Consider the following 24,883-nt stretch of genomic DNA (forward strand, 5'->3'; position numbering starts at 1 on the left):
CCTCTCTCTCTTCCGCCCTGCCTCTGCTACCCCGCACCTTCCCACCCATTAATGTACGTCGGGCTTCTCTTTGCGTCTCCATCGCTGCCTGCCTGCCTCCTGGTACCGTATCCCGCATCCCTCTCTCCATCCTTGCAGGCATCCCTCTCCTCCAGCATCCCTCCACCCACCCCTCCATCCCTCCCTCCCATCACCTCCCCTCCGGCGTGGAAGGGGGGTCGGGATGGTGATGTCAGCGTGCGGGAGAAGGACGAGTGGCGGGGGTGGGGGAGGCGGAGAGGAGGAGGAGGGGAGGAGAGAGGGCGCGTGGGGGGGGGGGGATCTCGGCCTGCCCGCGCTTCCACCCCCTGCAGGGGGGCACAGGAAGGGGGGGCCCGGCAGGGTCGGGCTGGGGGGGGGCCCGCGCAGCCCCCCCGGCCATGCTGACTCCAGGGGCCTGACCCCCCTCCCCGGCCCCCCTCCCCCAGCTCAGCGGCCCACCGAACTCGGGGTGGGGGCCCAGCCCAGCCCCCTGGGGACCCCCGGAGAAGTGGGGAGCAGCCGGGGGGGCCGGGACGGAGGTGTCGCCGGCCCCCACCGGAGGAACGGGGCCACGGGCCGCAGGGGGGGCGGCCGGGGGACCGGTCGGGCCGGGACCAAGGGCACCATGTCGTCCGGGTCCAAGGAGGGTGGCGGGGGCTCGCCCGCCTACCACCTCCCACACCCGCACCCGCACCCACCCCAGCACGCCCAGTATGTGGGGCCCTATCGGCTGGAGAAGACGCTGGGCAAAGGACAGACAGGTGAGCCCAGAATCGGAGCGAGCGGACACCTGGGGCGGGGGCGGGGTGCAGGAGGGGGGCAGAGGGCGGGACCACGGGTACTTAAAGGGCAGACACCTGGGTCCCCGTAGAAAGGGGGCTCGGGTCCTGAGTGCCGGGTGATGGAGGGACTCTTGTGACTCCGGGGCCTCGAGAGGGCCGGGGTCCGAGGGAGACGAAGGGGTCTGAACTCCTGAGGCTCCAATCACCCTGCTGGGGAGGGGCTCCAGGGGCAGTGGGGAAGCAGGCCCGTTGCGGGTGTGGGGTGTCCCCCCCCCCGGCTGATTCTCCTGCAAGCCGAGGCAGGCGGGTGCTGCAGTAGAGCCGCAGGCAGGCAGGCAGGCAGGGTGGAGGTGCGTCCGTCCCGAGAGAGGCCGCCTCCCGGCCCCTCTTCGCAGAAGGGGTCACCTGGAGCTGGAGCCCTAGGGTGTGAGGTCGGCGGCATTCTCCCCGTTCTGCACAGTGTGCGAACAAACAGGATGGAGAGGCAGGCAGGCAGGCAGGCTCTAGGAAGCTGAGCTCCCGAGAGTGGCCCTGGAAAGCTAGCTGGCTTGTGTTTGATTCTTGCTAAATGCTGACTGTGGCCACTCTTCTGGGCAGTGGGTGGAGGGGACCTGGGAGCCCACCTCTAGCGTTGCGGGCTGTGGGGGGGTCCCGGGTCCCTAGGAAGTTGAGCTCCAGGCCTGAGATAAGAAAGGGAAGTCACACTTTACATCCTGGTAGCAAGAGCGTGAAGTGTTGTTGACCTCAATTCATGAACTATGTTAGGAGAAGGGGTCAGAAGCCTGGATGGACTCCTGGGTCCGGCGGAGGAGGGTTAGGGCCAAGACTCCTGGAACTGAGGGGTGAAGCTCTAGAGCCAGGACTCGGGGGTGGGGGTGGGGGTGGGGAAGGAGGGCTGAGGTCTGGATTCCTGGGACCGAGAAGGGGGCTACGTGTGTGTCTTGAGTTCTGGGCGAGTTAAGGATTCTGAGGAATAAGCAGGGATCCCTGAGTGTGTGTGGGGGGGGGGGGCTGGAATTTGCACTCTGGTGACCACGGCAGCTATTTTGTAAAGATAATTGAAGGCTTGGGGTTTGGAAGGAGGTGAGGATGGGGCGGCTTTGAGAAAGAAGGAAACTTGAGAGTGTATTCTTTGCGAGATTATGGGGCTTCCAAAATCTGAAAGGCAGAAGAGAATTCGAGGGAGGGATGGGTCGGTTGAGAGAGCAACTCTGGGAGAAAGAAAGTCCAGAAAGATGAACTTGGGCAGACATGGCAGAAGGCTACGTGAGTGTATTCGATGACCAGTTCAGATGCATGCGGGAGATTCAGGAAAGAAGAAAAAGATAGCCAACTCGGGTCGGAGGGGGACAGGCGGGAAGTGGGGGTGACTGACAACTTCAGAGCTGGGGAGAGATCCAGGAGAACACCCCATATTTATTTCAAATCTGCCCTCCAGGACTGGTTAAACTTGGGGTCCACTGCATCACGGGTCAGAAGGTCGCCGTCAAGATCGTCAACAGGGAGAAGTTGTCGGAATCGGTGTTGATGAAGGTGCGTGTGCATGCGTGTGTGCGCGCGTGTGCGTGCGCGCGTGTGTGCGCGCGTGTGTGTGCATGCGTGTGTGTGCATGCGTGCGCGCGCGCGCGTGCGTGTGTGCGCGCGCGCGTGTGTGTGTAAGTATGTGTGTATAGCAGGAATGCCCTTGGTGCCGACAGTTAGGCAGGAGGACATGCTGACCCCCTCTCTCGTGTCCCTGGCCCCTCAGGTGGAGCGGGAGATCGCCATCCTAAAGCTCATCGAACACCCTCACGTACTCAAGCTCCATGACGTGTACGAGAACAAGAAATATTTGTAGGTATTTATAGCCGCCCAGCCCCTCTCTCGTCCCTCCCCGTGTTATTGCTCCAGAAACAGGGCCTAGTGCCTAGGGTATCCCTGGCAAAACTCAAGCTTGTAGCGCAATTGGTGTAGAATGCAGAAAGGCCCTGAGTTCAACCCCCAGCCCTGCTTAAACTGGATAACTGTGTGATCTCAGCTCTAGTGAAGTGAGGCAGAAGTGTCAGCAGTTCAAGGTCACCCTCGAGATACAGAGCTGTGTTGGAGGCCAGTGGGAGCTACGTGTGACCTGGGCCCGTCCCTTCCCTGGGTTACAGGAACGGGACTGATACTATTAACAGTACACCAGGATCAGAGTGGTCCTGAGCGGAGGACAGAGGCTGAGCCTCTTGCTGATGCTGCTGTCTTTCTGTCTCAGCCTCCTGGTAAATGGGCTTAACAGCCCGTACCAAGCCCAGCTAACTGCCTCTTCCTCCCTAAGGCAGTCTGGGTTCGTGTTAGCCTAGTAAGACCTGAAGGGTCCTTCCAAATTCCCACTTTGGGACATCTGAGGTCTCTCTTATCCCAGCATCACTTCCGATGCCAGGACTGGCCACCCCAACAATGGGCCTCCTCTGGAGCCCTGAGCCAGTATCACAAAGTCCATTACCATCCCGTTAAGATGGGGGTGGGAGTCAGCTGTCTGGACGTCAGAGAAAGACTCTTTGTCCAGACTCTGGTGGCCCAGAGAACAGCTGGACTGGACAACAGGAGAGGGGACAGGGCTCACGTTCCCAGTCTGACGAAGCCACTCCAACACCATCAGATTGGAGGGGCAGGTTTCCCCAGGCTGGAAGCAGTAGTGCCCAGCCCCAGGTTCTCATGGGAGTCGTAGCCCTTAGGCTTCCCAGGTGTGGAGGCAAGAAGTCTTTGTCTTACAAAGTTGATGGTAGTTACCTGTGGGGGACCGAGATCCCCACCCACCACCAGGGCTGAGAGAGGGCTCCTGGGAGTTTGTGCTTCACATGGGAATCTAGCCGGCCAATAGCTCAGAAATCGAGTTTTTTGTTTCCTGGGAGCTGATAGGAACTGGAGGTTTAATCTTTCAGAGCCTGATGGGATTTGGAGTCTCTAGAATCCAGGTGGCTGATGGGAATTGGGACTCTCTATATCCCAGAGGCTTATGGGAAATGGGAGGGGTTTTGTTTTGTTTTGTTTTGTTTTTTATAAACTTCTTTGAATCGATGGGAGTTGTAGTTTCTCTTTGGTGTATACTGTAATTGTTACTGCCCAAGAATGAATGAGAACGTGGGTTTATTCAAGTCACAGGCTTGTGAGAATCAGAGGCTTGGCCTGGGGATGGGAGCATGTGCTAATGGGAGTAGGGTCTTTATTTCCCAGATTTCCATGGGAATTGTGGTTTCTGACCTCAGGTGCCAGTGGAGTTGTTTTAGCTCCAAAAACAACCAAGAGTTTCCTTGGGAGTCTATGCTACCCAGGGACTAGTGGGAATTGAGTTTGGTCTCCTAGAGACGTGTGGATATTGGAACCACTTCTCCTAGAGGCTGGTGCCAATTGGAGTCTCTTTTTCCCAGGGACTGGTAGCAGTTGAGATTTCTTCCTTGCACAGAACCTGGGGAGTTGGGGCTTCACTATCTACCGTAAAGGGAGACCAGGCCTCGGTCCTTAACATGCCCCTTCCAGCCCTCTGCCTCGTCTGTGTCTTTCAGATACCTAGTCCTGGAGCACGTTTCTGGTGGTGAACTGTTTGACTACCTGGTAAAAAAAGGGAGACTAACACCCAAGGAGGCCCGGAAGTTCTTCCGACAGATAGTGTCAGCCCTGGACTTCTGCCATAGCTACTCCATCTGGTGAGGGACCAGCTGGCGGGGAGACGGCTGAGGGTGGTCCAGGAGGCAGGCAGGGCCCTGCAGCCACATACATGGAGGGCTGAGCAGACATCAGTGTGGCTAGCCCTCAACCCTAACCTTTTTTAAAATTCCTAGTATTGTAACTCAGACCATACCATTTACCCTTTGAAAAAGTGTACAATTTCGTGGTCTTAAATACACTTTCAGTCTTGTGTGTGGTTGCTATGTAATTTTAGGACTTTTTTTTAAATATATTTTTTTAATGTGTGTGGTTTGGGGCTTGTGCTTGCTAGCTGAGCAATACCATTTGCCATATATCCCCAGCTTTCTTCTTTCTTTTGTGTTTTTTTTTTTTCCTTTGTGTGTGAGGGAAAAACCAGGTTTCTTTTCTTTTTCATTTTTGTTTTTTGTTTGTTTTTCGAGACAAGGTTTCTCTGGAGGTTTAGAGGCTGTCCTGGAACTCTCTTTGAAGACCAGGCTGGTCTCGAACTCAAAATCCCGCCTGTCTCTGCCTCCTAAGTGCTGGGATTAACGTCTCGAGCCACCACCACCACCCAGCCTATTCTATTTCTTGCATTTAATCCTAGGGTCTCTTTCAAGTTAATAACTTGTTTGATGTGAGGTAAGAATTGCAGTTCATGTTTTTGATATATGAATATCCCTGCAAGGAGATACTGCTTTTCCTCAATGACTTCAGCCTAGACAAAGATATGAGGCATGTAGCATTTAGGGTGAGGAGTACTTAACCTGTAATCCTAGCACTCAGGAGACAGAGGCAGGAGCATCATTGAAGAGTTCAGTGCCCACCTGGGCTTCATAGAAAGACCCTCTCTTGCCAGCACGATGGCACACACCTTCAACCACTTGGGAGACAGAGGCAGGTGGATTTCTGTGAGTTTGAGGCCAGCCTGGTCTACAAAATGAGTTCCAGGACAGCTAGCACTATTATAGAGAGAAACCCTGTAATTTTAGGACTTTTTTTTAGGACCCCTGCCCCTCCCTCCAAAAAAAAAAAAGAAAGATCCTGTTTTTAAAAACAGGGTAAAGCTATTACTCAGTGGTTAGCGCATCTAATGCCGTTAGACAGGATCCAGGTTCTAAAGTCTCACAACTGCCTGCAACCCCAGCCCCTGAAAGATGAGATGGCTCTGGCTTCACTTGTAATCACATGCACATTCTCGCATGCTTACACACACGAACACACGCACGCACGCACCCACGCACGCACACACACACAAAGTTAAATCTTTTTAAAAGGCAACTAAGCCGGGCATTGGTGGCTCATGCCTTTAATCCCAGCACTCGGGAGGCAGAGGCAGGCAGATCTCCGTGAGTTTGAGACCAGCCTGGTCTACAAGAGCTAGTTTCAGGACAGCCTCCAAAGCTACACAGGGAAACCCTGTCTCCAAAAGCCAAAAAAAAAAAAAAAAAAAAAAAAGGGGGCGTGAGGGGGCAGCCAAAGCTGACCTTCACCTGTTTGTCTTAGTCACAGAGACCTAAAGCCAGAGAACCTGCTGCTGGATGAGAAGAACAATATCCGCATTGCAGACTTCGGCATGGCGTCCCTGCAGGTGGGGGACAGCCTCCTGGAGACCAGCTGCGGGTGAGTGGAAGGCCCAACCCCCTTCCCCCAGAGATCCTGGGAAGGGAAAGATGCTGGCCAGGCTTCATACCCTCAAACCACTCTCTCTTTCCTTCTCTTCCCCCAGGTCCCCCCATTACGCATGTCCAGAAGTGATCAAGGTGAGTGAGGGGCCGGGGGAGCTTAAGAGAAGCAGACAGAGTGGCAATGGAGACGGAGTTGAAATGACACCTTTTGCCTTCCAGGGGGAGAAGTATGATGGCCGCCGGGCGGACATGTGGAGCTGTGGGGTCATTCTGTTTGCTCTGCTTGTGGTAAGGTGCCTTTTGCCGCTACCGCCGTATTTCTAGAACAGTGCCAGCCAACGGAGCCTGGGACCATGCATGCATCCTCACCTCCAGGCTTGCCTCCCAAAGACTGGGTGTCTGTGTGGTCTCTCAAGTGTTTGTATGCCATGTTGACGGGATGTCTAAACATGTGAGTGTGTGTGTGTGAGTTCTTGAATTATGTAAGTGTTTATGAGGGGGTTCTCGAAAATAAGTGTGTGTGTGTGTGTGTGTGTGTGTGTGTGATATCCGACATGCTGTGTGTGTGGATTTATAGAGACAGTAGTGGTTCCCAGCATTCCTAATGCCGTTAATACAGTTCCTTGCTGGGCGTTAGTGGCGCACGCCTTTAATCCCAGCACTCAGGAGGCAGAGGCAGGTGGATCTCTGTGAGTTCGAGGCCAGCCTGGTCTCCAGAGCGAGTTCTGGGATAGGCTCCAAAGCTACACAGAGAAACCCTGTCTCGAAAAAACAAAAAACAACAACAACAACAACAAAACAGTTCCTTACTTTGTGGTGACCACCCCCGACCATAAAATTATTTTTGTTTCTACTTCATAACTGTAGCTTTGCTACTGTTAAGAATCATAATGTAGGGGCTGGAGAGATGGCTCAGCGGTTAAGGGCACTGACTGCTCTTCCAGAGGTCCTGAGTTCAATTCCCAGCAACCACATGGTGGATCACAGCCATCCCTAATGAGATCTGGCGCCCTCTTCTGACCTGCAGGCATACATGTAGGCAGAACACTGTATGTATAATAAATAAATAAATAAATAAATAAATAAATAAACTTAAAAAAGAATCGTAATGTAAATACCTGTGTTTTCGAATGGTCTTAGGCTACCCCTGTGAAAGGGTCCTTTGTCTTCCCTCTCCCCAAAAAAGGGTTGTCTCCCAGGTTGAGAGCCACTGATAGAGAGGCACAAACAGTGTCTCATATCTTCCAGGTTAGCCTGGAAGGATGGCTTTGAACTCCTGATTCTCCAGCCTCCGCCTCCCAAATGCTCGGCTCATAGGTGTGTGTGTGTGTGTGTGTGTGTGTACCACTGTACTTGGTTTGTGTAGTGTTAGGGATTGAACCCAGAATTTTGCATGCTAGGCCTATAGCATTCCTGCATCCCTGCTAGTCCTGTGTCTTATGTAATGCATACCCTCAGCCCCACGGTCATTTCTCCCAGAAGCTTCCCAGAGCCTCGCTCTTTGCCCTCCCATGCCCCCCTCCCCTGATTGAATCTTGTGGTAAGTGTTCCTCTTCCCAGCCATCCATGGTCACGGTTGTCAGTATGCATTTTGCTGCATGGTTTTGCAAGCCTTATTTCCCTTCCTTGTCTGTCATAAGCTCCTTGAGGTTGGGACCTTATCGGTGGCTTTCATCTTTGTACACTGGTTCGCTTGACTCATCTTTGAAGGCCCAGGGTTGGCCTGTCGTGAACCTCCTAATGTAGCATGAAGTAATAACTAACTCAGAGCAGACTTTTTTCTGAGCATTTTTTTAAGGTTTATTTTTTTTTATTTATGTGTGTCTGTGTGTGTACATGGGTATCTATGGGAACAAAAAGAGGGTGTCGGATCCCCTGGAGCTGGAGTCTATAGGTGGCTCTATGCTTTTAGTGTGGCTTCTGGGAACTGAACTCGAGTCCTCTGGAAGAGCAGTTAGTGCTCTTAACCCCTCGGCCATCTCACTAGCCCCCTGAGCGTATTTTTTTTTGTTTAAGGCTTTTTCTTTTTCTTTTTTTTCAAGATAATGTTTCTCTGTGTAGCCCTGACTGCCCTGGAACTTGCTCTGTAGACCAGGCTGGTCTACAATTCAGAGATCCACCTGTCTCTGCCTCCCAAGTGCTGGGATTAAAGTCACGTGGCACCAGTGCCCAGCTAAGATTTGTTTATTTTTATTTTATGTATATGAGTTTTTTGCCTGCATGCATATCTGTGACCTGTGTGCTTGCCTGGTGCCTGCAGATGCCAGAAGAGCAGTCTTAAATCTCCTGGAACTAGAATTACAAACAATTATGAGACACTGTGTTGATGCTGGGGACCAAACCTAGGTCGTCTGCAAGAGCAGCAAGTAGTCTTAACTGCTAAGCCATCTCTCCAGACCCAGGTTTTAGGTGCTCTGAGACAGAGTTTCATGTAATCCAGGCTAACCTCAAACTCCACCATGTAGCTTCCTTGAATTCCCGTGCCTCCTTCCACCCGTCACCCATGCCACGGGGACGCGGTGCTGGCGGTTGAACCCTGGGGTTTGTGTATGTTGGGCGAGCTCTCCACCAACTGGGCTAGATCTCCTCCCTCAGTCTTTTGTTGTCAGATGGGGAAAAGACAGGGTTCAAATGTCTACTTGCTTGTCTTGAACAATTAAGTCACTTTCTTGCAGCCGGGCGTTGGTGGCGCACGGGAGGCAGAGGCAGGGGGATCCATGTGAATTCGAGGCCAGCCTGGTTCCAGGACATCCTCCAAAGTCACAGAGAAACTCTGTCTCGAAAAACCAAAAAAAAAAAAAAAAAAAAAAAGTCACTTTCTTTCTGTAAGCCTCTCCTTATGGATATGTTGTGAATGATTATAGTACTAAGCAGACAGTGGCACATGCCTTTAATCCCAGCACTTGGGAGGCGGGGGCAGGTGGATCTCTGTGAGTTCGAGGCCAGCTAGGTTTACAAAGTGAGTCCCACCCAGGACAGCTAGGACTGTTCCACAGAGAAACCCTGTCTCAAAAACAACAACAACAAAAAAGCATATAGTACCAACAATTGTGATTAAATTAAATGGGAGATCCAGCACTGTAAAACAGACGAGCGACAAAAAGCACATTAAAAAAAAAAAAAAAAAAAACTTAGAGTAATGGTTGGTTGACCTTGATAAAAGAGAGGGCGTGAGCAGTGGGTCAAGGGAACCTAGCTGGTTGTCACCCAGATGCAATAATTCACGACCGCAGTGCTCACTAACTCACTGTTCACAGTGATTATATAAAATGAGCTTCCGAGAGTGGTGAGGACCAGCTGTGCTGTGGCCGATTTTTTTTTTTTTAATATTTTATTTATTTATTATGTATACAACATTCTGCTTCCATGTATATTTGCACACCAGAAGAGGGCACCAGATCTCATAACGGATGGTTGTGAGCCACCATGTGGTTGCTGGGAATTGAACTCAGGACCTCTGGAAGAGCAGTCAGTGCTCTTAACCTCTGAGCCATCTCTCCAGCCCCCATGTGGCCGATATTTTTAACCTGTCCCATAGCCTTTCCCAATCAGAACCTTACACCCCTTCCATAGAGTCGAGAAGCTGAGGCTCACTGCCAACAAATCAGGCACCGGAGCCAAAGGTGGGCTTTTTGACTCCAAGACCAGCGGTGAGGTGTCCTCTTCCCGTTTCCTCCACCCTGCATTCCGTCCATGCACCTTAGATACAAGGGACAACCCTTTAAAACCCTTGGAAAAGCCCTGAGACTCAGAACGTCATCTCTTCCCAGAGCCCTCCTCCAGCTCCTTAGGTCAAACCAGACTCCCTTCTTGCCCTGTCTCCCAATCCTATGATCATGTCATCCCATTCCAGGCTGGGGTTTTTTGTTTGTTTGTTTGTTTGTTTGTTTTTTCTTTGTTTCTCCTTTTTTTTTTTCCCTTTAAGTTTACTTTTCTTTATTTTATGTGTGTTGGTGTTTTGCCAGAAGTTAAAATCCTGTGTGAGGGTGTCTGATCTTGGAGTACAGATAGTTGTAAGCGGCCTTGTGGGTGCTGGGATTTGAACCCCGGAGCCTTTGTTTAGGAAAGCAGTCAGCGCCCTTAACCGCAGAGCCGTCTTTCCAGCCCCTCCTTGTATTCTCGTGTTTTTTGCTATTTTTAAGTATTCATTTATGTGTTCATTTGGCGCACGTGTGTGTGTGTGTGTGTGTGTGTGTGTGTGTGTACGTGTGTGTGTTTGTGTGTGTGTGTGTGCGTGTGTGTGTGTGTGTGTGTTTGTGTGTGTGCGTGTTTGTGTGTGTGTGTGTGTGTGTGCGTGCGTGCGTGCGTGCGTGCGTGCGTGCGTGCGTGTGTGTGTGTGTGTGTGTGTGTGTGTGTGTGTGTGTGTGTGCATGTGTGTGTCCAAGGCATGCATGAGGCCCGAGGAGGCAATTCTTCTTTTCACCCTGTGGGTCCCAGGGATCCAGTGACTAGATAGGCCAGCGACAGGCCTTTCTTTACCCAGTGAGTCATTTCACAGTTCTCGTATATCCCAGGCTGGCCTTGACCCCATTGTGTAACTGGAGATGACCTTGAACATGGTTCCACTGCCTCGTGGTGCCAGGGTTACAGGAGTCAACTCCTTGTCCTGCTGATGCAGCACTGGGGATCGTGCACAGTTAGTGTTTGGTGCCTAACAGCTTGGTGCCTGTTAGATAGACCAGCACTGCTGCAAGGGAGCCAGCGGGAGCCGCCGCTTGTTAGACAAGCATGCTTCCTTTGTGTGTGTGTTTCAGACAGGGTCTTTCTGTGTCGTCCAGGGTGGCCTCCAACCAACCGAGATTGCCTGCCTAGATCTATCAAGTTCTGGGATTAAATGTGTGAACCACCACACCAAGCCCTCTTTGTTAGCTAGTTTGTCAGTGTGTTTGAGACAGGGTCTCGCTGGTTGCCCCGGCTGGCCGGGAACTCACTAGGTAGACCAGGCTAGCCCTGAACCCACAGAGATCCAGCTGCCTATGCGGCCTGAGTGTGAGAATCACACCACGACCAGCCCTCTCGCTTGTCTTGCTGGTGTGCCTATTTAGTTATTATTTATTTATGCTGAGATGAGATGGCAGTAGCGGAGGTGGCATCTACTCCGTCACCTTTACTGTCATCTCTGGTGCGTCTCTCCTGTCCAGCCTTAGGTGTCTGAGATCTCTAAATAGGATTATCAGCACAGGAAGAGAGGGAAATGAGCCTGGAATGCACAGATTCTCTGAGACCCCTCCTGACATGCTTTCTTTCCCCCCAGGGGCGTGTATGATGAGAAATTATTTCATGGGTATCAGTATTCACTCATTTTTCTTTCTCTCTCTTTTTATTTTTAGAAATATTTATTTTATGCATGAGTGCTCTGTCTGCATGTACACCTTCGGGCCAGCAGAGGGCGCCAGATCTCATTACAGATGGTTGTGAGCCACCTTGTGCTTGCTGGAAATTGAACTCTGGACCTCTGGAAGAGCAGTCAGTGCTCTTAACCTCTGAGCCATCTCTCCAGCCCTGTTTTATTTATTTTAAAGACACACACCCCCCTTGAAAATCTCTACTGTGTCACTTACATATTACACAGTGGACAGCCCTTTAGCAAATTGCTGAGCTTCTTGTGTCTTAATTTCCCCATCAAAAGTGAGGATCATGGACTGGAGAGACGGCTCAGTGGTTAAGAGCTCTGACTGCTCTTCCAGAGGTCCTGAGTTCAATTCCCTATACCCACATCAGATAGCTCACAACTGTCTGTAATTCCAGCTCTGAGGGATCTGGCTTTCAAAAGCACTTGTATACATGTGGTACACACACACACACACCCTAAATAATTTTTGTTTGTTTGTTTTTTTCCAAGACAGGGTTTCTCTGTGACTTTGGAGCCTATCCTGGAACTAGCTCTTGTAGAGCAGGCTGGTCTCGAACTCACAGAGATCCGCTTGCCTCTGCCTCCCTAGTGCTGGGATTAAAGGCGTGTGCCACCACCGCCCGGTTTAAAAAATAATTTTTTAAAAGTGAGGATGACTTTGGTCTTGGTATCTTTTGTTTTGTTTCTTTTTTTTTTTTTTAATGTGGTTTTTGTTTGTGGCAGTGTGTTATCTCACCCAAGCTGTCCCTGAACTCACTATGTAGCTAAAGATGACCTTGAACTTCTGATCCTCCGGTTACTACCTCCCAAATTGTGGGATGGTAGGCATGTGTCACTAGACTGGAGCTGGGGATGGAACCCAGGGCTTGGTGCGTGTTAGGCGAGCCCTCTACCAGCTGACCTCCATCTCAAGCCTTATGGGTAAAGCTATTAAGAGCGTCCTCACTGCCTCTTGTGCCGTGATGACGGTGAGATGTGCCAATTAGGGCTGGAAACCTCACCTGGCCAATCCTCCACTCCACCTAAGGCGGTGGTTCTCACCCTTCCTAATGCTGCCACCCTTTAATACAGATCCTCAAGTGTGGTGACCCCCCCACCGTAAAATTTTCTCGTTGCTACTCTGTAACTGTAATTTTGCCAGTGTTACGAACCGAACCGTAATGTAAATATGTTTTCCAATGGTGTTTAGTGACCCCTGTGAGCCGGGTGTTGGTGGCACTCGCCTTTAATTCCAGCACTCAGGAGGCAGAGGCAGGCGGATCTCTGTGAGTTTGAGGCCAGCCTGGTCTCCAGAGCAAGTGCCAGGACAGCCTCCAAAGCTACACAGAGAGACCCTGTATCGAAAACACAAACAAACAAACAAAAAAAAGTGACCTATAGGATTAAGGTCTCTTTATTTCAGAAGACAGCAAGGTGAAACACAGGCCAGAGCTAGGTTATAGAACCCAGCCAGCGCGGCCAGAACAAAAGAGAGAGCCAGGGTCCCCACGTGCAGCCCCTTAAGAAGCTCCCTTACATCACCCCGGCTTTCCTTCACCACGCCCTTCTGTGCGAGTCCCCGGATCCACCTGGTACCTGCCCCAGGACTATTGGGCGGGGCTAGGGTGACTCCCTACAGTGACCCCCCCTGTGAAAGAATCCTCTGACAGCCCCCCACCCCTGCCAGGGTCTGTGACCCATAGGTTGAGAGCCATTGACCCAAGGGGTCTTAATAATGTCTTGCACAGGGGGCGCTGCCCTTCGACGACGACAACCTGCGACAGCTGCTGGAGAAGGTGAAACGCGGTGTTTTCCACATGCCACACTTTATCCCTCCAGACTGCCAGAGCCTCCTGAGGGGGATGATCGAAGTGGAGCCCGAGAAAAGGCTCAGTGTGAGTCGGTGGGGACTGTCATGGGATTAGTTCCCAGAGCCTACCTGTGAATCCTTGGGTGGATGAGTTCACGGGTTCGGCTACAAGCCCAAGGTCCAGCAAAACCTCAAACTCACCAACTAGAGAGGAAGCAGGCCAAGGTTGGACCAGGGAGTCCCAGGCCTTGGGGATGGCACATGTTTGAAAGGCTGGCACTGTGAGTGCAGAAAACTGACACCCAGGGTCTAAAAACGGTCAGTCTGTAGGTGCACGTAACGGGATGCCTTACTACCACCAGAGGAAGACACGATCTGTCATCCTGCCTCTGGTTGGGGATTGACGGTTCAGGGACCTCCCAGAGTCAATTCTCATCGATTTTAATTGCTCTCCCTCTGTGAGTCTGTGACCTAATCTCTGCCTCTCTGTGACCCACCCTTTTACAGCTGGAGCAAATTCAGAAACATCCCTGGTATCTGTGAGTAACAGGGAACTGAACAGTTGGGTACTTGAGGGAGGGAGGGAGGGCGTTGGGGCCGGAACAGAGGTGGAGACTGGGATGCTATGTTCCTGATGGATGGGGCGGGGGCGGGATGGGTGGAACTACAGTCTCAAACTTATGAGTCTTGGCAGAAGGGAACAAGGCTGAAGAAAGAGTGTCGGACCAGAGGAAGGAGGGAGCTAGGGGTCCAGGACTCTTGAGTCAGAGAGAGAGAGAGAACTAGGGTCTGGACCCCCTGGGTCTGGGGGAGGACTGCTGGGATCTGGACTCCTGATTGCCTGGGTCTGAGGAAGTCAAGCCGGGGATCCAGACTCTCCGGGTCCTAGGAGGAGTAGTCTGGACCTAAGCCTAGGATGATAAAGGCTCTATTACAGATGCTGGTTTCTCCAAAGCATTTCTGCACTTTTTGTTTGTTTGTTTGTTTTTGGTTTTTCTAAACGGGGTTTCTCTGTGGCTTTGGAGGCTGTCCTGGAACTCGCTCTTGTAGACCAGGCTGGTCTCGAATTCACAGAGATCCACCTGCCTCTGCCTCCCGAGTGCTGGGATTAAAGGCCTGCGCCACCAACGCCCGGCTGCATTTCTGCACCTTTCCAGGGGTGGGAAACATGAACCAGACCCTTGCCTGGAGCCAGCCCCGGGCCGCAGGGTAGCCATGCGGAGCCTGCCCTCCAATGGAGAACTGGACCCTGACGTCTTGGAGAGCATGGCGTCTCTGGGATGCTTCAGAGACCGCGAGCGGCTGCACCGAGAACTGCGAAGCGAGGAGTAAGAGCTCCCAAGACCTTTTCACGGGCACTCCGTTTCACGCCTTGATTGGGTTGTGGCAGCTCCCTAGACTGCCCGAAGGGGGCGTGCCACATCCAGGCCTAGGGAACCAGCAGACTAGAGGCATGGCTTAGAGCAGTTGTGATCTGGAGAGGAATGCGCCGAGCAGGCATGGATGATGTCTGCGTTACGTAGAATTTAATATGTGCTTAGTAAGTGCCCCGGTGTTAGCTACTATTACTGCCCTGGAACTCATATTGTAGACCAGGTTAGCCTCGAACTCACAGAGATCCGCCTGCCTCTGCCTCCAGAGTGCTGGGATTAAAGGCATGTGCCACCCACCACCACCCAGCTATACATACTTTTATTTATTTTTTTTAAAGATTTATTTACTTATTTATCATGTATACAGTGTGCCAGAAGAGGGCACCAGATCTCATAACGGATGGTTGTGAGCCACCATGTGGTTGCTGGGAATTGAACTCAGGACCTCTGGAAGAGCAGCCAGTGCTCTTAACCTCTGAGCCATCTCTCCAGCCCCTATATTATTATTATTATTATTACATTTATTACGTGTGGGAGGAGAGGGCGTGTGTGCCAAGGCACGTTGGTGAAGGATCAGAGGATAACTTGGCAGGAGTTGGGTTCTTTCCACCACGCGCACTGATTTCTGACCGCGGTCCTCCCTTAACCGCCTCCTCCCTCTTCCGTGCCTCAGGGAAAACCAAGAGAAGATGATCTACTACTTACTTTTGGATCGGAAAGAACGGTACCCCAGCTGCGAAGACCAGGACCTGCCCCCGCGGAATGACGTTGGTGAGCAGGCGGATGGGGGCATTTCAGGTGCCAGGATGCCCGAGGGAGGAGGATGCTGTAGGCCCTGGGAGTGTGGAGAGCACGCCGGCTATGAGAACCCCTCTCTCTGCTCTGGGCCTCAGTTTCCCTCGCGTTAATATATGCACAGCCGAGCAAATTGAGCCACTGAGGGCGGGGCTGGCACTCTTCTTCCCTTCAGACCCACCTCGGAAACGCGTGGATTCTCCCATGCTGAGCAGACACGGCAAGCGGAGGCCGGAGCGGAAGTCCATGGAAGTGCTGAGCATCACAGATGCTGGCGGCGGCGGCTCCCCGGTGCCTACCAGACGGGCCTTGGAGATGGCCCAGCACAGTCAGAGGTGAGAGCGAGCCTGTCCCATCCGGAAGGGCCTTCTTCAGCCCCAGAACACAGGGCGAGCACAGCGTTCTAGACCCTGCTCGACCTCGCAAGTGTTGCGCTCCCCTGCTGGGTCCTTATTGTTCCCTCATCTGGGAAGGACATCTGAACCCTTGAAAAAAATCTCCAATTTTCTTCTTTTAATCCTGTAAACAGATCCCGCAGCGTCAGCGGAGCCTCCACTGGTCTGTCCTCCAGCCCTCTGAGCAGCCCAAGGGTAAGGCTAGACCCTCAGATGATTGACACAGGTGCGCAGATAATTGACACAGCAGAGATGCAACAGAAACCACAGTTCCATGGGGCGATCTTACCCCCCCCCAGAAGCGTCAAGGACCCCATTTCTGTATTCTTGGGCTTGGATTTGTAGTATTTCCGAGAGGTTTAAACATCTATCGTTAAGTTCTTTGGGTACAGTCAGCAGCGTACCAGTCTCTGCTTACGCTGGGGTTGCAGCCTTATACTGTCTTTGCAGACAGTGCCACTGTGGGTGGGGCTGACTGGACTACAAATCCCAGCATGCCTCGCAGCCCGACCCAGCGAGTCTGAGCAAGTAGTGCTCCCAGAGCCTCCTGGGAGTTGTAGTCCATACTCTGAACCAGGTCCTGCTCCTCCGCAGAGTCCGGTCTTCTCCTTCTCGCCGGAGCCAGGCGCTGGAGATGAGGCTAGAGGCGGAGGCTCGCCAACTTCCAAAACACAGACGCTGCCTTCTCGGGGCCCCAGAGGCGGGGGCGCCGGGGAGCAGCCACCGCCCCCCAGTGCCCGTTCCACGCCCTTGCCCGGACCACCAGGCTCCCCGCGCTCCTCCGGCGGAACCCCCTTGCACTCACCTCTGCACACGCCTCGAGCCAGCCCTACCGGGACCCCAGGAACGACACCACCTCCCAGCCCAGGCGGTGGCGTCGGGGGAGCCGCCTGGAGAAGTCGTCTCAACTCCATCCGCAACAGTTTCCTGGGCTCCCCTCGCTTCCACCGGCGCAAGATGCAGGGTAGGGGGGTCTCAGCAGATGCCAGGCTAGGGTTGCCAGCTGCTGGATTCTAATGTGGGAAGGAGGGGCAGTCTCCATGGGGGGGGGGGAGTAGCAAAGAGAGCCATCTTCTCAAGCCCCAAGATAAATGGAGATGGTAAGTTTTGGAGAGAAGAGGTCATATAGGATGCACTCTGGATTGCCTACTGATTGGTCCATGGGACCTGAGCCCCACCCTGAAGGGTGTGGTCTAACCATCTACCTCTCCCGAAGGGGCCATATCAGACTTCCTGGGTTAGGGTTAGCCATTTGAGAGGAAACAGCACCCACAGGGCCCGGGATGATAAATACTAAATGTTGGCTTCTTTCCCTCCCCTCCCTGACCAGTCCCCACCGCCGAGGAGATGTCCAGTTTGACTCCAGAATCCTCTCCCGAGTGAGTGTGACAAGGGGAGGAACTGAGTGGGAATCCAGGGGATTTGATGTGTCTCTTAGCGTCTTCCTGACCCTCCTGCTTCTATCCCCTTTCACCCAGGCTGGCAAAACGCTCCTGGTTCGGGAACTTCATCTCCTTGGACAAAGAAGAACAAATATTCCTCGTGCTAAAGGACAAACCTCTCAGCAGCATCAAAGCGGACATTGTCCATGCCTTTCTGTCGGTGAGAGCCCGGGCGTCCCTATTGACCATAGAGCTACACCATCCCCTCACCCCTACCCCTACCCCTCCACTCTATGCCTGGACTGACTTCCTTCTGAGACTCATGGGATTTGTAGTTTTCCAGCAAGAGTTGGACTTGGTCAGTGTTGGGCAGAGAGGTGGGAACAGACTATTGGGCCCAAAGCCTCAAAGCGCTGAAATAAGACCCTAAATAACAGTTTCCTGAGTACCAGTGGAAGGTGAGTGGGTTGCCATGCCTTGCCACAAGATCTGAGGGTGGTGCAGGGATAGACCTTTCTCAGTGGGCCTCAACACTTCCCAATCTTCCAGTCCCTCAGTCCTTTGCTGTAGGGCTGATGGGATTTGAAATTACCAAGACGTGTGACTTGTGGAGAAAGGGGAAAGTGTATTTTATGTGGTGTTTCACGTGATTGTGACTATCCCATAGGGAGCAGAGACCGCATGAATTTAGGATTCCTTCTTCTAAATGTAGGGCAGGAGGAACCACAGGCACCAGTGGGCACCGGTCCTCCCAAGACCTTGTTTGTTATTCTTTAACCCAGTGGCTGATGGAACTCGTTGCTTGTCCAGAGCCAGATGAAGGATGGTGACCTGTCCTTAGACTCACCCCATCCTTCTATCCTTACCTTCTAGATCCCCAGCCTGAGTCACAGTGTGCTGTCACAGACCAGCTTTAGGGCCGAATACAAGGCCAGCGGTGGCCCCTCCGTCTTCCAGAAGCCTGTCCGCTTCCAGGTGGACATCAGCTCCTCCGAGGGTCCAGAGCCCTCACCCCGAAGAGATGGCAGTAGCGGAGGTGGCATCTACTCCGTCACCTTTACCCTCATCTCTGGTGCGTCTCTCCTGTCCAGCCTAGGGGGTCTGAGTTCTAAATAGGATCATCCGCACAGGAGGGCAGCAAGACAAGGAAATGAGCCTGGGATTCTCTGAGGCCCCTCCCGACATGCTTTCTTTCCCCCAGGGGGCGTGTGTGATGAGAAATTATTTCATGGGTATCAGTAATCACTCGTTTTCTTTCTCTCTCTCTTTTTTTTAAGATTTATTTATTTATTTTATGTATGAGTGCTCCGTCTGCATGTATGCATTTATGCCAGCAGAGGGCAGCAGATCTCATTACAGATGGTTGTGAGCCACCATGCGGTTGCTGGGAATTGAACTCAGGACCTCTGGAAGAGCAGCCGGTGCTCTTAACCTCTGAGCCATCTCTCCAGCCCCTCACTTGTTTTTCTTACTTTTTTCCCCCCCTTTACATCCCTAAGGAAAGTTAAATGAGCAACAGCATCTATTTCAATAGAAACCAACACCTATCGTTATATTAAGATGAAGATGTCTGGGTATTCTTTAGGTGAAATGCAGAGATCCATTTGGGAGCCGGTTATTGAAGCAAACCCAACAGAGTCAGGAAAATTAACTCTTAAAGGGGACGGTCTTGCTTGATGGAGGGACCTTGCCTGCCTCCTCTATAAGTCACTGTGTTTCCTGTTTGCCCCTAGGTCCCAGCCGCCGGTTCAAGAGAGTGGTAGAAACCATCCAGGCACAGCTGCTCAGCACTCATGACCAACCCTCTGTGCAGGCCCTAGCAGGTGGGTAACAGAACTACTAGTGGGGGACATGCATCCCGGGTGACCAGGTGCCAGCTCTGCTCTCTCTTTGCTTTGGAGCCACCAGACTGGCCCACTTCTTAGATTTTTGGCCGGTGTCTTGCTGAGGCCTCCCCTGCACTGTTAGGAATAGATTTCCCAACAAGATACTGGGGTCTGAAGCCGGGTGTTGGTGGCGCACGCCTTTAATCCCAGCACTCGGGAGGCAGAGGCAGGCAGAACTCTGTGAGTTCGAGAACAGCCTGGTCTACAAGACCTAGTTCCAGGACAGCCTCCAAAGCCACAGAGAAACCCTGTCTTGAAAAACCATTAAAATAAAATAAAATAAAGATACTGGGGTCTGAGAAGGGACTCCTCAGCATCCTGGAGGCCCTGAGAGGACAGTGGCTTGGTACCAGAGAGCTGTGGAGCTCTACTGTGTTTATGTATCAGCCATCCCGATGTGCCTGGGACTGGGGCAGGGCATGACCTTTAGGTGAAAACCAGGACAGATAGGACATATTAGTGGCTCACTTTACAGAACCCAGATGTCTTTGGAATTGAACCACATAGTTCTCATCTGGTATCCAGGGGGCAGAGCAGAGGCCAGGCCTCCGGGAGAGGTTGTAATTCATCCAGCTTTCCATGAGAGAATAACATAACCTGGCCAGAGTTAGAGATCAACTGTTTGCCTAGCAAGGGTCCTGGGTTCAATCCCCAACAGAGAAAAAGAAAAGCAAAACAAAAAAACAAACACAAAAACATGATCTGGGTGGCTTTTTAAGTAATAGGAAACCAGGTATGGGGATGCATGCCAGTAGTCCCAGCATTCAGGAAGCTGAGGCCGGAAGATTGCCACTAACTCAAGGCCATCCTGAGTGACTAGTTCCAGGCCATTTTGGCCACTTAGTAAAAATGACTGGAAGCGAACAAATGGGACTGAGGATTTGCTCAGTTATAGGGTGCTTGCCCAGCATGCACTGTGGTCTGGGTTCAATCCTAGCACCATGTAAAAAATCAGAAGTGGTGTCACACAGATGTAATGCCGGGCAGCATTCTGGAGATGGAGTAGGGAGATCAGAAATTCAAAATCAGCCAGGGAGTGGTGGTGCACACCTTTGTTCCCAGCACTGGATAGGCAGAGGCAGTTACATCTCTATGAGTTCAAGGCCAGCCTGGCCTACAGAGGGAATTCCAAGATAGCCAAAACTATACAAAGAAACTCTTATCTTGAAAAACAAAATAGAGAAAGAAAGAAAATGAGGGCTGGAGACATGGCTCAGTGTTTAAGAGCACTGGCTACTCTTCCCAGAGGACCTGGATTCGATTCCCAGCACCCACATGGCAGCTCACAACTGTCCGTGACTCACGTTCCAGTAAACCCAACTCCCTCAAACAGACATACGTGGAGGCAAAATACCAATACATGAAAGAAATTCAAAGCCATCCTTAGCTACGTATCAAATTCAAGGCCAGACAGACATTCATGAGACCCTGTCTCAGAGATAAAAAAATAGTTTTTTAATTATTTTTTTTTTAAGTATTGATTATTCTATGTACATGTGTGTCTTTGCCTGCACGCTTGGTGTGTGTGGAGGCCAGAAGAGGGCATCAGAGCCCTCAGAAGTGGAGTTACAGATGGTTGTGAGCTGGGGATTGGTGCAGGTCCTCTGGAAGAGCAGCCAGGGCTCCTAGCCAGGAAGCCATCTCTCCAGCCCAGGAACTTTTGTTCAGAAATCCCAGATCAAGGCAGTTCCACAATCTTGTGTCTGTCTAGAGCCCATTTCCTCAATCACAGATGGTCTTGTCTCCCTGTGTCTCCTTAAGTTTCATTTTTGCTTTTTTCAGACAGGTTCTCATCTATCCCAGACTGGCCTCAAGCTCGGTATGTAGATACGGACGATCTTGAACTGCTGATCCTCCTGCCTCCATCTGGTTGCTGGGATTACAGGCATGCACCAACAGCCTAGCTTTCACTGAGGTCTTTGATAATTTCACGGCACTCATCCCCTATATGAAGGTCCTACCCTCAAAAATCTCATCATCTCCCAGAAGCCCCATAGACTCCGGGGTGACGATTTCAGTATGTGATTTTGGGGGACACAACATTTAGCCTCTAGTACAAGGTGTGTCTGCCATAGCAACCAAAGTTGCAAAGATGAGAGAACTCTAAGTGAATGAGGGGTTTGCAAAAAGAGGAGCATGCTGGGTGACATGAAAGCCCACTGACATCAGCCTGACATCCCTCTGTCCCCATCCCCCATAGAAGGGATCGGGCACAGAGAATCCAGCAATGGGCGTAGCATTGAGTGTCCTCTGGAGGACACTCGTAGCTTGACTCTTGACAGGCCTCGTCTTGACTTTGGATTCGTTACCTATGGCTGCCATTAATAAATGACCTCAAGCCCGGCCATGGTGGCTCACACCTTTAATCCCAGCACTTGGAAGGCAGGAGAGGGTGGATCTCTTGAGTTCAGGGCCAGCCTGGTCTACAGAGCAAGTTCCAGGACAGCCAGGGCTACCAGAGAAACCCTGTCTCGGAAAAAAACAAAATCAAAAAAAGAAAATGAAGAAGACAACCTCAAAATTGGTCCCTAAAACGGTACAGGTTTTTCATCCTGCTGTCCTGGACGGGAGACACACAGGCTGACATCAGGGTGTCTGGCGTCCTGAGAGCTGTCCTCTCTTGCTCTGCAGCTCCTCCCTTCACCTGTGACCACACCCTCCAGAGCCAGGATCTGCCCTGGACATGACTGGGTCATTTAAGGGCTTGTATGACTAAACTGGGTCTACCCAGATAATCCCAGGTAGTCTCTCCACCCACAGGGATTACCCTGAGTCACAACACATGAGCTCAACGATTTCACAGGTCCCCAGCTTTATGATGAGAACATCTGTGGGGGGTGGCATGATTCAGCCTACCACAGCCTTCCCGGGGGTCATTTGGCAGTTTGGTTTTTTTTTTTTTTTTTTTTGTCTCGAATGGAAAGCAGGAAGACGTTATTGGCACCATGTGGGCAGGGACCGGGGATGCTGAAAAACCCTGTAACTCACAGAAAAGCCTCTCACAACAAAGTTATTCCAGGCCTCAGTGTCAGTGCCCAGGAGGATTAGCTAAAATGACTGGTTGCCGCAAGAAAATACCGTACAAAGGCAACTCCAGGAAGTGGGGACTGGCAAGAGAGCTCAGCCTCTAAAGGTGCTTGCAGCTTAGCCTGACAGCCTGAGTTAGGTCCCCAGGACCCACATGATGGAAGGGAGAACGAATTCTTGCAAGTTGTCCTCTGACCTCCACACAGGAGCTCTAAGACATCCACCACACATATTCTCACACGTGTGCACACCCACACACACACTAAAAGAGTAAGGGAAATTCTGGGCAGTGGTGGCACATGCCTTTAATCCCAGCACTCAAGAGGCAGAGGCAGGCGGATCTCTGAGTTCGAGGCCAGCCTGGTCTACAGAGCGAGTGCCAGGACAGCCAGGGCTACACAGAGAAACCCTGTCTTGGGAGAGAAAAAGAGGAAAAGGTTTGTTTTGGCCTACAGTTCCAAGAGACAGTCCACCACAGCAAAGAGGGCATGGTGGCCCCGCCCGTGGAGAGATAACATCTCATATTGGGGTGGGTCTTCCCACATCAGTTATCTGAGTCCAGACCATCCCTTGGGAGGCTGAGGCAGGAGGATCACCCTCTGCTGCAGAGTGAGTTCAAGGCCAACCTGAGCTATGTGAGATCCTATCTCCAAAAAAATAAAAATTAAAAGATGGGGTGGAGGTGGGCTGGAGAGATGACCCAGCAGCTAAGAACACTGGTGCTTACAGAAGATCCCAGCACTCACGCGATGACTCATACGTCCAGAACTTCAGGTCTAGGAGAACTCGGTGGTCAGCAGGCATGCACACATGCACACAGCATGGTGCACACATGCAAGAAACCACTCATAAAATAACTAACACCTCTAAAAAAAGGGGGGTGGTGGTGCCGAGAAATGGCTTAGTCGGTATATTGCTGGGTGAGCAAGCTGAGAACCTGAGTTTCATCCCCAGAACCCATGTGAAAAAAATCAAAGGGGCTGGAGATTTAGTTCAGTGCCAGACTGCTTGCCTAGCAAGGCAGGGTCCTATTCTCACCTCCAGGGGGAAAATTAGAGCCAGCCACTGAAGCGTGGCTCTGTAATGCCAGCGCTGCGAGACAGGGGAATCCCTAACCAGTCCAAGCAATTGGTAAGCTCCAGGTTCAGTAAAAGAACCAAGTCCCCCAAACTGTCCTCTGACCTCCACTTGTGGGTTGTGGCATCTGTGTGTCCCCACACAAATTATATACTTAAAAATTATAATCTAGGGCTGGAGAGATGGCTCAGCGGTTAAGAGCACTGACTGTTCTTCCAGAGGTCCTGAGTTCAATTCCCAGCAACCACATGGTGGCTCACAACCACCTTGAATGAGATCTGGTGTCGCCTGCTGCCGTGCAGGCAGAAGACTATATACATAATAAATAAAAATAAAATCTAAAAAAAAAATTGTAATCTAAGATATAAGATAAAACCGGGCATTGGTGGCACACACCTTAGTCCCAGAACTGGGGAGGCAGAGGCAGGCGGATCTCTGTACATTTGAACACAGCCTGGTCTATGTAGAGACTTCTGATGTTGACCTCCATGTTACACATGTGTAGGAAGTGTGACCTTCCTCCGGTCAGCAGAACCCAGAACAATTCACAACACTGGGAGCCCCATTCCTGTAGAATTACCCAGTTGTAGGTAAGGGGTACTGCAGTTTAGCAGCCCTGTGGTTGCCTCTGAGACTGAGAATTTCTTGTGGTGGGCTATCCTGGGCCTCAGACAAACTGAGCAGGTTTTCTAACCTACAAGGTACTTATGGGCCCCCTGTAGGAGATGTGTTTCCCTGTGGCAACTGTCTCTGGGACGTGAAGTCTCACAGATGGTGGGTTTGGTCTCTATTGTGATTGTTGTGATTACTGTCACATTTGTTTATTTGTGTATTCGGGAATGAGCACCATAGTGTCCTCACAGAGGTCAGAGGACAACTTGAAATCAGTTCTCTCTCTCTCTCTCTCTCCTTCTTCTTCTATGTGGGTCCCAGGGATCAAACTTAGAAGGTCACCGAGCTTGGTGACAAACACCTTTACCCACTGAGCCATCCTGCCAGTCAACTTTAGTTTCTTGGGGCTACCTAGACCAACAGACAGGAGCCTCAAGCTGGTTTGGGCCGCCTGTCAGCCCCTACAAAGTTACTTCTTCCTCCGCAGACGAGAAGAATGGAGCCCAGACCCGGCCTGCTGGTACCCCACCCCGAAGCCTGCAGCCCCCACCAGGCCGCCCAGACCCTGATCTGAGCAGCTCTCCCCGCCGAGGACCCCCTAAGGACAAGAAGCTCCTGGCCACCAATGGAACCCCTCTACCCTGACCCCAGGGGGCCAGGGAAGGAGGGGAGCCCCCTCCACCCCCCTTCCCTGCCCCCCCTACTGTGAATCTGTATATAATAAGGCCCAAGGAGTATGCTGGGAGGGGGGGGGACGAAAAACTTGGCCTTGCCCTGCAGGGATAGGGCTCCAGGGGCCGTGCCCAACGGGGGGGAGGGTCTAGGGCAAAAAGGGGGTGGGAGCTGTTTCTATTTATTTATTGATTAATTTATTATTTTATTTATTGATCAAACTCTGCGGGTGGGGTGGGGGAGGGATGGGAGCTGGTCGGGGGTGGCTTAGCAGATCCGGACAGGGCCCTCTGTCTCTGTGTCATCCCCAGACCCGACTCCCGTTCCTGGGCCCCTGATCCCACCAGGTCCAACTCCCTTCCCCTTCCCCTTCCGACCTTCTGTACGGATTTGCTCTCCCCGGAAGGAATTCTGGTTTTTGAGTGACCCAGAAGGGTTTCTGG

General features: G+C 51.9%; 1 protein-coding gene across 1 annotated transcript; it reads left to right on the forward strand.

Moving 5' to 3' along the window:
* The first annotated feature begins 646 nt into the window (after positions 1 to 646).
* Positions 647 to 24,413, forward strand: Brsk1 (BR serine/threonine kinase 1). The gene is made up of 19 exons (XM_027430692.2): positions 647 to 782; positions 2,242 to 2,336; positions 2,551 to 2,636; positions 4,331 to 4,471; positions 5,958 to 6,074; positions 6,181 to 6,214; positions 6,299 to 6,367; positions 13,160 to 13,306; positions 13,729 to 13,760; positions 14,379 to 14,549; positions 15,268 to 15,365; positions 15,565 to 15,724; positions 15,919 to 15,979; positions 16,379 to 16,748; positions 17,115 to 17,163; positions 17,263 to 17,386; positions 18,040 to 18,238; positions 18,900 to 18,989; positions 24,256 to 24,413. The coding sequence occupies exons 1-19, from the start codon at positions 647 to 649 to the stop codon at positions 24,411 to 24,413; spliced, it is 2,337 nt and encodes a 778-aa protein (XP_027286493.1).
* Positions 24,414 to 24,883: the final 470 nt, after the last annotated feature.

Source organism: Cricetulus griseus, chromosome 9 (assembly GCF_003668045.3).
Source record: "Cricetulus griseus strain 17A/GY chromosome 9, alternate assembly CriGri-PICRH-1.0, whole genome shotgun sequence".
Taxonomy (NCBI): domain Eukaryota; kingdom Metazoa; phylum Chordata; class Mammalia; order Rodentia; family Cricetidae; genus Cricetulus; species Cricetulus griseus.